This window comes from Leguminivora glycinivorella, chromosome 13 (assembly GCF_023078275.1).
Source record: "Leguminivora glycinivorella isolate SPB_JAAS2020 chromosome 13, LegGlyc_1.1, whole genome shotgun sequence".
Classification (NCBI taxonomy): domain Eukaryota; kingdom Metazoa; phylum Arthropoda; class Insecta; order Lepidoptera; family Tortricidae; genus Leguminivora; species Leguminivora glycinivorella.
In genome coordinates, this window is record NC_062983.1 from 6839576 (window position 1) to 6857133 (window position 17558).

Below are 17558 nucleotides of genomic sequence, written 5' to 3' on the forward strand. Positions count from 1 at the left end.
TACTGTAATAATTGTAATAGTTTTAAGTTATCATTTTGCATACCAAATGAGGTTAAGCATGTAAACCTACCACTAAATATTACTAAGACCTTGTAGGTAATATTTAATGCAAATAAAGTATCTTTATTTTTATCTTTAAATATGAAAATTTTGAATACTAGATATTAACTCTACATACGATATGGATCGGATGTGTATAAATTATGTTTCATCAAACAAAAACGTCACTTTTGAGTCCTTTCGACACTGATCCATAACGTGTCTAGAGATTAGCTCTATTCGTTGTATTGTTTGTCGTATCTTAAATATTGGATCAGGCCGTTAATCGTTTTGCTCGTGAGGAAATAGCACTATACTTTTCCTGTTTTTGGGACACTTGCAGGTTGCAGGATATTTCAGTGTCAGTGAAGGTTCTACGACAACTTACAGGGATAGCATTTCCCAAACTATGGATCGAAATCCATATAATTGAAAATATGTGGGTCCAGTATTTGTTTCGTAAAGGCATCATCAATAACAAGGTGTGACACGGCATTTAATATTTGTAACGAATCTACGAAGTGTTTTTCGCAAAATCCAATTGATTGCTGGATTTGAGACGAACAGGATCAAAGTGGAAAAGTACGGTCATTTGCAGAAATATCTGACATGATCTTAGTTGTTATTAGACCTTGTCAAATTGTTTTTCCGGCCTTCGAAGATTATTTCAAGTTAGCTGCTGAAATAAACAAAAAGCCTCTGATTCCGATTACAAGAGTCGAATGTGAATAGTTATAATCACTTACCACGAACCAACGCCACCGTCGCCAATACGGCCAGTAACGTTCTCATTTCGATTTACCGATTTTTATTACTTGATTGTTCGATCAAATAATTGAAATATCCGTACAGACCGTCCCGTTGCGCGAGAGTGGACGAACTGACGCGCGATCATAATGGGATAAAGTGACTAAGTACACTACTGTTATAACAATAAACGTCGTATAAACAGACCTATTGTGAAGCGTATGTGACCTTTCGACTTGGAAGGTAGGTGGCATTGAGAGATAAATTGAGCTTCCTAGCAGTTAGTGGTTTCTTTTTTTTTTGAGTTGGGAAATCGTACTTAACTGGGATGGAAGGTAGTAGAACGATGCTAGATTTTTCCATGAGTGGCTAAGCGAAATGGAATAATAAGCAGTGGTGAAGTAATAGTTGAAACAAAAACAGTGAGCAGTTTTCAGTTTTTAACGATGTAAGTTTTCTAAATTCAAAAATTAAACGAGAATCCTGTAAGTTATCCTGTATGAGAAATAGTATACAAATAAGTTGTACATATATTTATATATTACCTTTCCAGAAATGTTGTGTTTGAAAACAATAACTCATAGTGAGTTATTGAAGTAGTTAATAGTACATTACGATACAAGTGCGTAAAAAAGGAAGTTCGAAACGAGTGGCGATAAATTAAAACACGACCGAAGGGAGTGTTTTAAATCGACACGAGTTATGAATTTCCTTTTCGCACGTGTATCGTACGACGTTTTTCAGTACAGATGAGCCTCCGAAGTTTCGACCTGGCATATAATGAACCACTTCTCGAACTAGTGCGTAAAAAAACGACCATCTGTACTGAAAAAAATATTACCAACCTAGCTATTTTTCATATAAACGGATATAATATATTATTACATCATATCTCATATAATAAGTACTTACTACAAATAATAGAGAATACTTAGTGCATAATATTGATATCAGCGATGACGTAGTATCAAAACACGTGAAGAAAAATTGTATGATTGGCCGAGGCGATTGGACCACGGTACATTACTCGACTGTAATAGAGGAAATATACTGACAACAACAAATATTTACGGCAATTTCAAACGTTTCAATTTCAATCCTTTATTGCAATTCATGTGTACACATAATGAATAATGATCTTAGGCTAAGTATAATATAGTCTCAACATGAACCCTGGAGGGCATAGCAACGTAATTATACAGGGTGGAAAAATCGAATGCCACATGGATGGCAACTACCTTAAATATTGTAAATAGCACATTTTGTGTAAGGGAGACTTTCCTTTGTTTTTGAAAACAATAAATTCTGAATTTAAGGATTTATGAAAAATCGCTTGCCTCAGTCGGGACTCGAATCGGTCAAATGTGACAAAAAATAACGTGCCGTATTTTATGATGCAGATTGAAAGGGTTACTGATAAGGTTCATTTTTATCTAAATAACAAATACAATCAGAATAACGGAAGGCCATGAAAATTTGGCACATTATTTGGCACGTTATTTTTTGTCACATTTGACCGGTTCGAGTCCCGACTGAGGCAAGCGATTTTTCATAAATCCCTAAATGCAGAATTTATTGTTTTTAAAAACAAAGGAAAGTCTCCCTGACACAAAATGTGCTATTTACAATATTTAAGGTAGTTGCCATCCATGTGGCATTCGATTTTTCCACCCTGTATATAATTGTTAAAAAAACAATCTTAAATAAAACAAAAAATTACATTAAGTACATTACAAAGAAATCAAATTATCATCAAATTACATTATTATTATTATTTATTTCTTTTAAGTCTTAGGCTAGGCTATTTATAATACGAATATAAAAGTAAAATACAAAACCACTTACAAAACAATAAAAAAAATATAGGTATGAACATATTATAAAAAACCTAACCTAGGGTGCCACCAGCAGCGGGGCAGGGCCTGCAGAGAGAGGAACCGTCGGACTATCCGCGCCGTGTCCAAGATCACCGCCTTCTGCATCTGACCCTTGATCCAACCACCTAGCGAGAGTCTCTCGAGATGTTGGTCGAGACTATTCACTATGAGACCGTTTGCTGAAACGACTATCGGGACAATAATGATCGTCGAATCAACATCCCACATGGCGGTTATCTCGTAAGCCAAGTCTAGGTCCTTCTCGGCTTTCACGAGATTCTCATCATGGGGGATGGTTATGTCGACGAGCACGGCCCGGCGTTGCGATCGATCTATTATGACAATGTCAGGCTCATTGGCTATAATAGTCCTGTCAGTGATAATAGATCGATCCCAATAGAGCGTGGCACGACCATTTTCGAGAACTGGCGCAGGTATGTGCTTGTAGTACGGTACTTCGCGGTCCACAAGGCCGTATTGAAGATGGAGCTGCTGGTGAATGATCCTGGCTACGAGATTATGCCGGTGCAAGTACTCACCGTTACCTGAGTGACTCTGCGGGACGGCGGCATGCCCAACAAATGTCGACCGTACCGTACGTCCTTCAGGATATATTTCCGGTAGTTGTTCGTCATCATAACTTCGTCGGCAATTGCACAGGCAAAACCCTCGGTTTCTCCGAAGAGGTCCCCGAATCGTAACCAGTTCACCGATGCGAGTAGGTCTACATCCGGTCCCGTGAGGGCCTTGTAAAACCGCCCGTGTAGCGGCTTGCTCTCCCATACCGCCTTGCGATCCGTAGTACTCAGTACCACAGGTTTGCGCCAGTTATCTTTCGCCAAGGAGAGCGGCGTGAGGTTTCTGACTACTGCCACCACATCACGATGCATCCCACACTCGTTGTTAAAAAATATTGGGTTGGTAAGAAAGTAATGAGCGATCGATTGAATTCCACATAAAATTTTTGAGAGAGTTCTAGAATCTTCTATGGTCGAAAGTATATAAAGGGCGAGTCGCACAGTTTCTCGTCAGTCATTCACTAGCTGTCGCCGAGCTAATATAAGGAAGAAAATGGACGAATTAAAAGTGCATGTAAGGCATTGCTTACTATATGAATTTCAGTCTGGCCATTCAGCCGCCGAAGCAGTGCGTAATATATGTCAGCGTGTTGCTCCTGAAGTTGTGTCTGAGGCCACGGCGAAACGATGGTTCCAGCGGTTTCGTAGTGGCGACTTTTCATTATCAGATCAACCTAAGTCTGGTCGACCGGTGAAGATTGATGTAGCCAAATTAAAAACCTTAATTGAAGGAGATCCGAGGCTAACGAGTCGTACTCTTGCTACCGAGTTAGGCTGCTCTCATGTCACCATAGAAACACATTTACACGAGTTGGCAAAAAACTACAAATACAGTGTTTGGATACCGCACGAACTTGATAGAGATCAACTAAACCGCCGTGCCGATATCTGCATACAACTTCTGTCTTTTCGCCGCACATTCAACTGGTTGGACCATCTTATCACTGGAGATGAAAAATGGGTCTTATATATAAATCACACACGCAAACGTCAGTGGCTAGCTCCAAACGAAAAAGGAATAGAGGCAACAAAAACAGAGCCTCACCCGAAAAAAGTTATGCTGTCTGTTTGGTGGGATATTCATTGTATTATTCACTGGGAACTCCTACCAAGTGGAATGACTGTTACCGCATCAGTATTAATACTGTAATCAGCTTGAAAATTTAAACCAAAAAATCTGTCAGAATCGTCCACAGCATGCTAAAGTTTTTTTCTTACACGACAATGCTCGCCCACACATTGCAAAAGTGACTCGGCTAAAGCTATTGGAGCTAGGTTGGAAAGTGATACCTCATCCACCGTACTCTCCAGACTTGGCACCTACGGATTACGCATTGTTCAGATCGCTAAGCAATGCCTTGAATGAAAAAAAGTTCGATGATCAAGCCCATCTACGACAGTACATAGCTGAGTTTTTTGAATCTAAACCTAAGAACTTCTTCGCCGATGCTATTCATTCTTTACCAGAACGATGGAGACAAGTAGTAGATAACGAAGGCCGTTATATTTTTGATAAATGATTAAAATAATAAATTAAATAAAAATTACAATATTGGTTATGATTCGCTCATTACTTTCTTACCAACCCAATAATTCCTGAGATTGTACACCTCACGGTTGTGGAGATTTTTGGCGTTTAGGAAGCCTCGACCTCCACACTTCCGTGGGATGTACAATCTTATAACAGACGAGCGTGGGTGTAACATACGGTGTGTGGTGAGCAGTAGACGGACCCTCCGATCCAGGGCGTCCAGTTCAGTCTGGGTCCACCTTACTTATAGTATGCCAAAGGAGTATGTGAGTAGAGGCATTACCCAGGCGTTACAGGCGCGCACTCTGTTGCCTCCTGACAAAATATCATTAAGGCGAGATGATCTGTCAAACTAACCAAACCAAGGGGGTGAGGTGCGCGGCGTCCGGGCCGCCCCGCCTGGCGCGGACCTGTTCGCTTGTCGCACACGGGAACTCAAATTCGCGCGGCAGCATGACACAGACGGATCGCAGTATAATCGCCGTATTTTAACTGGACTTTCTTAGTTTTTTCATGAAATAGGAGGCAAATGAGCAGCTGTATCGCCTGATAGTAAACGATCACCGCCTTATTTTTTTTTATTAGGTTTCATCATTTGTGTAAGTAATACGAATGATTTATAGTTATAGTATGTTTGGTCAGCGTTGTCGTTGCTTTTATGGACGTACCTAAGCTACAATCAATTTTATCGATTTTTTCGGATTCTCCAACTGCCATCGTCGAAACTTCTTAGTAATCGCACTTAGCTACAGATCGACAGGGTGAAATGAAAAGGACCATTCAAACTTTGCATAGTGACTTTTGATGTCATTATGAACAACTTTTATTAAGGGTCCAATGCTGAAACCACGAAAAAAAAATTGGATGTTCCATAGAAATGAGCTGTATCATAACAGTCGAAATGTATGCAATAGATTTTTTTTTGCGTTTTCATCATTAGTCCCATAATAAATAGGAGCATAATTTGAAAATTACGAGTTACAATTATTTACCTGCAAAGATAATACTGTGTGGAGAATTTTATGGAAATATACCTACTTCTCCTAAACATCATAACCGTAGCTTTTACGGTTTTCCTGAATATATAAAAAAACCGAAAATGGGGACATAAAAATGGGGAGGCGGGAGGAGGGGAAAGATTAACATCTCGGCGTGTTTTCTACTTTATGTAGAAGTTTTTTCTTATAAACCTATTGTTAACGGAACACAGTAACCATCAGCTTCTTTGACCATAGACTTTATGTAAAAAGATATTATGTCATGTCATTCAATCAATCAATCAATCAATCAAAATATTCTTTATTCAAATAGGCTTACAATAAGCACTTTTAAATTGTCAACAGTGTACAATATTCATCTTATTCTAAATATCAGAGCAATTTATTGGTGCAATAAACAATATTGTTTTAAAACTACATTGATTTAATAAAATGATATCAATCTAAATTGTATAAAAAAATACTAGTATAAAAACTTCTAGAATAAATTCTAAATGTCAAAAAAATTGTATAAAAATACATTGAATTATCAATAATTATCATCATTAATAAGCTATATAATTAATGGTTTTCAACAATACTTGTATCCCACGGTGTTTCATCATTCATGTAGTCTTGTGTGCTGTAGTAGGCTTTAGAGATCAGTATACGCTTTACATAATGTTTAAATCGATTAAAAGACAGTTCAGTGATGGCATTAGGAAGTTTGTTATAAAATCTTACACAATTACCCATGAATGATTTTTTAATTTTATGGAGCCGAGTGAAGGGCACTGCAAGCTTATGCTTATTTCTAGTGTTTATATTATGTACATCACAGTTTTTCTTAAATTTACAAATGTTTTTATGTACATACATAATATTCTCATAAATATATTGACAATGCACTGTCATTATATTAATGTCCTTAAACTTATCTCTAAGTGAGTCTCTATGGTTCATTTTGTATATTGCTCGAATAGCCCTCTTCTGCAGAACAAATATGGTATTTATCTCTGAAGCACTGCCCCATAGTAAAATACCATATGACATAATGCTGTGAAAGTAACTAAAATAAACTAATCGAGCTGTTTCCACGTCTGTTAACTGACGGATCTTGCTCACTGCAAATGCTGCAGAGCTCAGTCTATTCGAGAGGGTAGCAATATGGGGACCCCACTGAAGTTTAGAATCTAAAGTTATGCCAAGAAAAACTGTACTATCTACCAGTTCCAATTCCTCATCCTTCACAACGACACTTGCTTGTTCATTTTTAGCAATACTCGTTACAAACTTAATACATTTAGTCTTTTTCTCATTTAACAATAAGTTATTAACACTAAACCAATTAACTACTTCGGAAATAGCATTGTTTACATTTTCACAAGTTTGTTGCTGACGTTTGACTTTGAAAATAAGGGAAGTATCATCTGCAAACAATACTATATCATGGTGGGTCTTTACAAGATATGGCAGGTCATTAATGTAGATAAGGAACAGGAAAGGCCCCAATATTGATCCCTGCGGTACACCCATAGAGACTAGTGACCCCGGTGAGCGCTGTCCATTCACGTCGACCCTTTGTATTCTATCGTGTAAGTAAGATTTGACTAAATTCAGTGCCGATCCACTCGCACTCCATAGTAGTGCAATTTCCTGATCAGTGTTTCATGACAGACGCAATCGAAAGCCTTAGATAAATCACAGAAGATACCCAAGGCATCCTGTGACTCCTCCCAGGCATCGAAAATCTGTTTGATTAGCTCAACACCAGCGTCGGTTGTTGAGCGACCCCGTGTAAAACCAAATTGTTTATTGTGCATTAGATTATTGATGTTAAAATGTTGCAATAGCTGAAATAACACTAACTTTTCAAAAATTTTGCTGAATGTCGGTAACACTGATATCGGTCTAAAATTAGTGGGGTCGGATGTGCTACCAGATTTAAATAATGGAATGACTTTACTGTGTTTCATAAGATCAGGAAACTCACCACAATCAACACTGTTATTAAAAATAACTACCAAGTCAGGCGCTACAATTTCTATTAAAGATTTAACACCATGGACAGAGACTCCCCAGAGGTCACAAGTTTTTTTAACATTAATTGATTGAAATGCCTTAATTATATCTGAGGTACTAACATGTTCAAATACAAGGTCTCTACTACATTCTGTGACATTATCTTCTAACAATGTAACGGCAGATGCGGGTGATGAATTTAAGTGCCTAGTTGTGGAAACTGGTATATCAGTGAAGAACTTTTCAAATTCTGTTGCTACTTCTAAATTGGAATCTACAATTTTGCCATCAATTTTTAATTTCAGTTCATTTGTTCTTTGCTTTGACCGACCAGTCTCCACGTTAATTACTTTCCACGTTGCTTTAATTATATCGGAACTACTTTTAATTTTCTTGCTTAAATAATTACGTTTAGCGGTATGACAATCTAATTTAAACTGTTTCGAAAATTGTTTGACATGTTCTTTAAATTCATCACTCGTATTAAACCGCCGTTCCTCATACAAGGCATACAATGCACGTCTTCGTTGATGTAACTCTGCAGTTGCCCACTCACTAAAAACTGATGCATCACTAACCGTGACCGTTTTTGTTGTAAATATCGTATTATAATTATCCATATATGTGTGAAAGAATGAATTATACATATCATTAGGACTCATGTTTGGAGACAGAACGGGTAGCGCCTGAACTAAACTCTGTTTCATTCTTTCCACGCGGTCCGAGGTTACTGGTACAAAAGTTATCTGTTTTTTCCAGGTATTTTTCCTAGCAGCTTCAAATACCATTAATTGACCTAAATGGTCGGACTCTAAATTGCTGATTACATTTTTTGTAATAGGAAAAATATCTGTGAAAATATTATCTATACAGGTTGCACTAGTAGCAGTCACTCTAGTAGGCTCCATAAAAATGTGGTTCAGATTACATGATTTGAAAAAATTCAACAGCCTACAACTTAATGTCGAATTTTCTAAAATATTTACATTAAAGTCGCCGCAAATAAGTAATTTCTTGCTGGAAGGCGATATTTTCAGTAGCACAGATTCCATTATGCTTTCAAATAATTCAAAATTACTTAATGGCGGCCTATACACGCACACAACAATAAATTGCTCCAATTCTACTGCACTTAGTTCTATAGTCCGTTCAACAGACATGGACACAATATCCTTGCGTTCCTTAAATTTTAACTGATTATTTATTATAATTAACGACCCACCATGTATGGAACTATGCCTGGTGAACGAACTTCCTACCTGGTGATTAATAAATTGAGGCATTAATTCATTATTTTTTAACCAGTGTTCAGTAATACATAAAATATCTATATAAAAATCCTTCATAAAAAGTTCAATTTGTAAATCTTTACCTCTAATACATTGAATATTTTGATGCACCAGGTGGATATACTTCCCTTGCTTACAGTTTTTTTCCTTATATTTACTTAAGTCTAGATTGCCAGAGACAGAATCTTTTGTCTTAAAAGCTAGTTTAAATCATTGGTTATGGCTGGAACCAATTCCAAGTTCATACTTTGCTGCTCAATAGGAGCAGAATTGTCTGCCAAATTTTTGGCAGAAATGTCAAGTAAATAGGATAGCGATAATGCTATTTGTCTTTTGTAATAATTTGAAAGGTAACAATTACCTTTAGTCAAAAATACCATAGGCATATGGTATTTACTAACAAATTTGTTAGTGTCAATTATGCTAACCTTACTACTATATGTACAAAGATTATATAAAGCTATATTTAACTTATGTCTAGTGTTATTTTCTGCCTCTGACATTTGGGAACAGTAGGGGAATGTGAAAAAAACAATTTTATGCACTGCCATTGAGTTTAACTGTTCAAAGTATTTGACCAAATTATTTTTGTTCACATTGCCCCTATTTCCCATAAAGATAAGCAGTGTCGTCTGAGAATGAATATCACTGTCATTTAAAATTTGTTTTAAAATATTTTCAAAACTACTATGAGGCAAACAATGGTTGATTGTACTAAGTCCCTTTAAGTAAAAGTTTAGAAATGAGCTCATATCGCTTCCAATTTCATTGTTGTTTAAAAAGACACATAAAATTTGTCAGTCGTGAATAAATAACACTTTTTCATTTTCATATTGAAAGCCTTTAAGCTGTATATATGCCAAAGTTTCGAATTTTATTCTTGTTGTTTATGAACCTACAACTTCAAACATGATGAAGTCACTCAGCCAGTCACTGATGAAATCTGTGCTTTTTATATTAAGATATGAATAAAATCTAAAGTATGAAAACTATGCAATTGAAACTTTGTCTATTTAATAAAGTTGCTATTGATATCATATCCTGATAATTATATTTATCTGTAAACCAGACCCAAAATTCGACGATTCAGAAGAACGACAAAATGCTTCAAGAAAACAGCTTTTCTCTTCGCTTGACTCGTGTTGGCGGGGGCACTACCGCCACTACCGTACCTCCAAATGGAATACAACCCAGCACAGGATAAATTATCAATACCATTCTATGCCTACCTTGAATTCTCAAGTAATATTCATATCAAGTATCAACTATTGTCAAAGGAGTCAGACAGCTTGTTGAAGGATTCATATAATCTTGCAAATTAGATAAATATCTTTAAATATCAAGTACCGTAATCATACCCACCAAATAAAAATATAAAAAAATTGTCCAGCTTTATCAATGTATGATTATGGACTTTCATCAAAATTTATTGAGAAGTTAAAATACTGAAATCTTTTAACTATTGTGGAAAAATGGCGATAGTTGTCAAACAAAATTTCTGTCAGGCTGGCCACATGTTTGGCATAGACACAGAAAAAATATAGACGGAGGGTAGCACGATCTAATTAACCTTATACCAAATTTTGAAAGACAGAAATACCTACCGTACCTGATCTTCAATCAGTACTGTACCTACCGCCGCCTTTTCTTTCGAACAATTCAATATTTTTATGAAAATTTTGCGTAAGTTTGTTCACTAGCTGGATATCAGTCATATATTTTCTAAGTGGAAAAGTTGTGCTGTAATGACGTCACAAACCCATCATCTAGGGGTTTCTAAAATCTATGATGTTTAGATATCGTAAATGTCACTAAACTTGATAACATCATATGAAAATGAAATACTTACGTGCATATATAAATTATCATTTTCTTACCTTTTCACGGGCTTTGATTAGAATTTTCTTTATTTATTTGTTTTCTAGCACGCAATTATTTTTTCTGCCTCCTCAAAGCTTTATTATTATTATTATTTATTTATTATTTATTAACTTAAGTGTATACAGCTTATACAAGTACAGTGTCCCACAAAACAGTTTCCACGGTTTGACTGTGGGATCGTGCAGTCTCTACTCTCTTATAAAACAATCTATATCATTAAATACTTATGATAAACTATTTTTATACACAATTTATGAGGTAACTACGCAGCTTTTTACCAAATTTAACTTTGTTGGCTTCCTGTCTGGTGTCAGTGGGCAGGCTGTTGAGTATGTAGGTAAGTCGTTTGTGAAGACATCTATCGCCGTAGTAGTTAGTGACCCTGGGCACAACAAACTTGCCCGCAGACACCGACCTGGTTCCACAAACATCGTTAGAGTGTAACTGGGTATGCTCTCGACTGCCATGGTTGTTATACAAAATTAAATTACAAAATTTGTTCCCCATTGTTTTAATGTCATGTGACCACGCGGAGAAAACTGACACAGGTCCATCCTCTGAAAGCGCCGCCGCGCGACTGAAGATGCCATAAGTGCCATAGAAAATGTTTTCTATTTCAAAACAATTTTCAAAAAAAATTTTTTTTTGCAAAAACAGGATTATGTTAGTTATATAATAAAAATAAAACTATATGGTATGGATTATTGAAAGATGTTAAATGATAAATAAAAATAAAATGATTATTATTGTGGTTTTATTGAAAATAAACATATGGGTATGTCTTTAAATTCGTATAACTGTATTTGTACCACCTTTGTACATACAGACATTATAAATATTAACAAAATGTCAATCATGTATACACCTGGATCAACACAAATCAAATAACGTAAACAAAGTAAATATGTATATGAATATTCTTTAAAATAGTCGGATGGAAAGAGGATATAATAAAAACCAGGTTTATACACCTTAATTTATAAAATGTCTCAATAAGCAGAATTATATTAATACTAAGCAATATTTGAATATTATTATTTTCTTTACTAAGCAATAAACCAATATGTGAACAAATAGCAAAGCAATATCTACTATAAAAATAATTTCATTTCATTTAAATCACAGCAATATAGAAAACAATAAAATGAAGCATGATCGTACCTCTTGTTGTCTTGTCGCTTAACCAGAACAAAACTGTCGGACAACTGAGCTACCTGGCCTTTTAAAGCATTTAGAACAAAGGGCAACTATGCTAGTATGACCAGTTATCATCGTTATCAGTTAACCATCTTTTAAATAAATGGACAATACATTATGATCACAATTATCATCTTTACGAAACTTCAAATCACATAAGATATTTGTTTTCTTAGATTACATTACAGTAAAATACAATTAAATTATAGATAGGAATAATAAACACTAAACTGAAACATCAACGTCCAAGTAACCAAATTGTGATACTAATAATGAGGGTAGTTTACAATTCTGAAATGTTACTATGACACAATCTTTAAACTTAATGAGGTTTTATAAATCTCTAAGTATGTGTATGTGTTTGTATTGTATTGTATTATATTATATAGATAGAAAGCTATTGCAAATATAATCTATCAGTAACAGGTCTTAAAATTGGGTTCATAGTTGTTCCATCTTTCCTTTGCGGATTTGGTAGTATTTGGGAAATATTATATTATTTTAATGATGCTACCGGCACAAACTCATCAGATTCGTCTAGATAATCTTATTACCTATATATTGATGTAAAAAACAAGTCAAAAAAGTTCTTATCATAGCCATGGGAACGATTTATTGTTAAGAGAAGAGGTAACTTTGGAGTAATTTTTTATCGAGCGAAGTTGTAACATTTATGTTGTTCAACTCCATAACATACTCACCAGATTCTGAAATTTAACATATATCGTTTTCAGATTTTTCCATTGCGTTTTCCTATGTTTTTAACGGCTTCAAGGAACGAGTGCGCGCAGCGTCTACGGAAATATATCGCCTTAAATTACATTAAGTACATTACAAAAGAAGAGTTTGATTAATTCCTGCAGTTTACTTCATACGGTTTCAAAAATATGTGATCACTGCTGTGCTAACATTAGCATGTGTTTTAACTTCTGGTGTTTGAGCGAATTATTGATAAACGTGTCCTGCACTGCAATTAAATAAGTACGTTGAATTACAGTTCTAATATTTTAATCCAAACGAAAGCAAAGCAATATATACACAATATGTTTATATTGCTTACATAATATGTATATATTGCTATGTATATATATATCATTATCATCACTTGCATTTAGTAAGCGCATTTACTTGGTAAGTACTCACGAATTACCTGCAATACCTACGAGTCTTGTTAAGATAATCATACCAATCTCAAACTATACACGGTGTAATATGAGAGAACCGAAAGATTTTAACTACGCATTTCTGAGGGCAAAATAAAGATAAAATGTTTTATACCTTCAAGAAAAGAGCGTACACCCATCTTAAAGGCCAGCAACGCACCTTCAACACTTCTGTTGTTTCGGGTGTCCATGGGTGGCAATGATCGCTTACCATCAGGCGAATTGTTTGCTCGTTTGCCTCCTATCCCATAAAAAAAATATGACGTCAAGCAAATTTCGTTAAAAATTTATTTTTTTCTGTACTTTTTTGCAATGATTTACTAGTCATTTTTAACCCCCGACGCGAAAACGACGGGGTGTTATACCTATGTTTGACGTGTCTGTCTGTCTGTGAGTGTGTCTGTCTGTGGCATCATAACTCCCGAACAGATGCACCGATTTAGATTTAGTTTTTTTTTGTTTGAAAGCTGAGTTAGTCGGGAGTGTTCTTAGCCATATTTCATGAAAATCGGTCCACTATGTCGCGGTCGGAGGTTTTTTCAAAATTTTAATTTTGTGTTTAGGTAATTTGACATTATCAACGAGGGTAGTTAGATTATGTCCGATAACGGCATCATCGCCATCAAAATAGCGTTTTAGTAATACAACAATAACAAGTAATTGTTATTTTTTAAAATGCTTATAACTCTGAAAGTAGGCGAAATCCAGAAAAAAATATATGACATTTACTCTTCTAATATGATGAGGAATACGCTGTTAAAATTATTCGGTTTTCTCATTTTACACCGTGTATATAAACTCTGTCAAACAAGTCTGTCAGTAAATAAGAACAAAGAAAACTATAGGTATCCTTTTCTCTAGCACCCTAACGAAAAGGATGCATATAGTTTTCTTTGTTCTTATTTACTGACAGACTTGTTTGACAGAGTATATAAAATAGGATTAAGTAGACACCACTTTCGGGTCCTGTCGCGACGTTTCGCGAGTTACCTGGCAACACTACCAACTGAACGAAACAGCCTCCATTCAAACCGGTAAAAACCTGTTTGTCACTTTATGGCGTGTTGAATTTAATTATGTAAATTAATATTCGAATCAGTGCTCATCAAGGGGAGCCGAGTCACCAAAGAAAGCTAAGTGGTGTTTTATATCTCTATGATAAAAGAGGAGTTATTTTCCCAAAACGTTCTCGTACATTTAACCTAAAACTAACTTTTCATGATTGAATATTATTGCTATGCATTATTACAAAGTTTACGATGATGATGTTTCCGTTATGGATGATATATTGAAATGAGTGTGGCAGGGAGTTGTTACACGTTTATGCATATAAAGATCATGTAGTTAACATGATTGCATCACAAAATGGCGCATGTTGAATGCGGGAAAGAGCCAACGTGGCTGTAAGTCAGCGCGGCCCCAACGAGTTTGGGACCAGGCATCGGGTAGCCCTGATGCTGGTATGACCGCCACCGGGGGCTGGGGATGCGGTCCAGCCTTAGTAATTGTGCTATCTATTTAATATGAGGAAAGTTATGAGTTTGGCTGGGGTTGGAGTCGCGCCCCCGGCCTTGGTAAACGCCAGTGAGTTTGTGAGACCTGGCCGCTGACACCTGAAGGCCATGGGTTCACGCATCCTCTGGGAGGACCCCCCAAGATGGTGATCACTGTAAGGGCCCTCGGGCATGTGTACAGACTAGCGCTACTCTGAGAGGGTTGACGAACCTTCATACACATTTTGGGTCTAATAATGATATTTGTCAGGCGTTGGCCACTAGTGTGGAGCGTTGTGACATACCATGTAAATGTATAGCTTTAAGTTTGTATATTGTGTCTAAGAAAATGTATGATTTGATAAAGATGGATTTGGTAATGTGCCAGATGAAAGAACTACCTGATTTCCCTATGGGTTTTTCATGTGTTGGTTAAATTTATGTTTATGAAAGTAATTACTGATATGATAATGTGGTTTATGAAACACCTATGATTTACCTAAAAGTGGCTTTGATAATGTGGTTACCACAGAGAGGTTCTGTGGCTTATGAAACATCTATGATGTACCTATAAGTGGCTTTGATAATGTGTGTACGACAGAGGTGTTCTGTTGTTTATGAAATATCTCTAATAATCTGTAATGTGTTGATCTATGTGTGGTGTTAATGTACTTGCCTTAGTTGTGTTTATGAGAGACATGTTTGAGAAGTGTATTTTGTAAGAGAATGGTTACAAAGCTTTCATATTGAGTTTGGCTATTATATATGGAATTTTGTATCCTGAATATGCTGAATTAAGTTGATATATCTCAATACATTAGTTGAGATAATAGCAACTATAATGAAAGACAAATGTTGTTAGAAATTGACTTTGTTTACTGATTTACTGCATTATTTGTGTAGTACTTTGGTATGAATATTGATGCACCATAATGGTGACTGGAAAGTATCTTTGAGATACTTTACATATGTATTTAAGTGCTACATTTATGTAGTTCAAAGGGAACTAACATGATGATGGTCATGATAATGATAATGGTCATGATAATGATAATGGTCATGATAATGATAATGGTCATGATAATGATAATGGTCATGATAATGATAATGGTCATGATAATGATAATGATGATGATGATGAAATAGTTGGAACTGTGATAACTTTAATAAGCAACTTGGAATTAATGATTTCAGTGAGATTTGAGAACCTATAATGGAAAGAATATAATATGAGATTAACCTTGTAATAATACTTGCATAGAACTAAATGTGTGATATTATATAGAGATAATTTAGTGACTTTGTAAGTCATAGTTACCCCTTTTTAATACAGATCTTGAGATGCCAGTCATGCTGACCAGTGTGGAAGCAACGAGGACAGCGGTTAGAGAAAGGCTCTAACAGTCATTCCATACATGCAGTGTAGCCACTGCTAACCAAAGGTATGAATCATTCCTTTGCTTGACTGACGTTTGTACAGATTGAGTTATAATGATAGCAGTTATAGTGATAAATCTTTGGAGATGAATTCAGGCAGTGTTTTAATTCTCTTTGTTCCAAACTTATTCCCCAGAGTTTGAAACAAAATTGGTTGAGTTAGTCTGGGATATTTGGTAGTGGCTGGGGAGACGCTGCCAAAATCACAGAAAGAATAAAGTTAAAAGTACATTTCATTTGTTAAAATTCTATTATGGTATCTGAGAAATTGCATAAAGACGTCAGTTCATGGGATGTGTGATTCATATCATTTAAAACCATTTATTTGTGTTCTACATTCATCAATTTAATGAAAAATAGGTTTAACAGGTACTAGAAGAAGCTGATTTGAAATTAGTAATGTCATCCAGCGTCGAGTAGAAGTGATAGCCACGAGATGGACACAGAAATTGGCAGCATAGCATTTACGTTATGTGTGTTATAATAAAGATATATTGCTCTTTTACTTAAGCATAAATGTACGAATTGTATACTTATTTTATTGTGATTTCCCTTCATACCAATTATGTGTAGAAATATTGATAAAGAATGTTTGTTTGTTGTTCGACAAAGTGAGGTTGACAATTGGTGCAAGTTTGCGAAGTTTGATAAGTACAAGTTTACGAAGTTTGTAGAGCTCAAGTTTACGAGGTTTGTTAGTACTTACAACATTTTATTTTCAAATGCTTATTATAAATTAATAAATATGTTAAACATTAACAAAATTAATACACAAATAAAAGGACAAATAATTGCTTTCTGTAATTATTGGTTCTTAAAACATAAATGAAAAATCGATGTGATCGATAAACACGCATAAAAAACAGTCGATTTCCGAACGTCTGTCTTTGACATATGACATTAAAGGATTGTAAATGTAAATATTGTGACCGGCAAAATATGTGTTTATATAAACAAAGGTGGTGAAATTACTTGTTGATTACCTGAAAATATGACGGGGAGTCCGTTTCTACACAGGGAGGTAGTACCAGGATAAATCTACGCTAATTCTAGCCACTGTGGTCCCAATGCAGACATTCGGTTTTATGGCTCATTGGGAAGCAGGCACAGCAAAGAGGTTTGGGGTTTAATCCCTAGCAAGGACGCCCTTGTGGCGATATGAACGCCCTTGGGGCAAAATGTTGAAAGACTCGGTGAGTGTTGTAAAAGCTTTTAACTACTTTAAAGTCAGGGGATATGAATGATAAAGGCGTTTTGTACATGTTCAGTTTTGCATCTTTTGGCAAATGATAAATAATGAAATTCCACGCAAATTTGTATTGTACGA

At 35.6% G+C, this 17558-nt stretch overlaps 1 protein-coding gene across 1 annotated transcript in view; it reads right to left on the minus strand.

The window, feature by feature from the left end:
• Positions 1–911, minus strand: part of LOC125232650 — a 43756-nt gene extending 42845 nt beyond the window's left edge. The window contains exon 1 of the mRNA XM_048138404.1: positions 786–911. Within this exon, the coding sequence (XP_047994361.1) occupies positions 786–831 (46 nt within the window). The 5' untranslated portion in view covers positions 832–911. The remainder of the gene's footprint in view (positions 1–785) is intronic.
• Between the last annotated feature and the right edge of the window lie 16647 nt (positions 912–17558).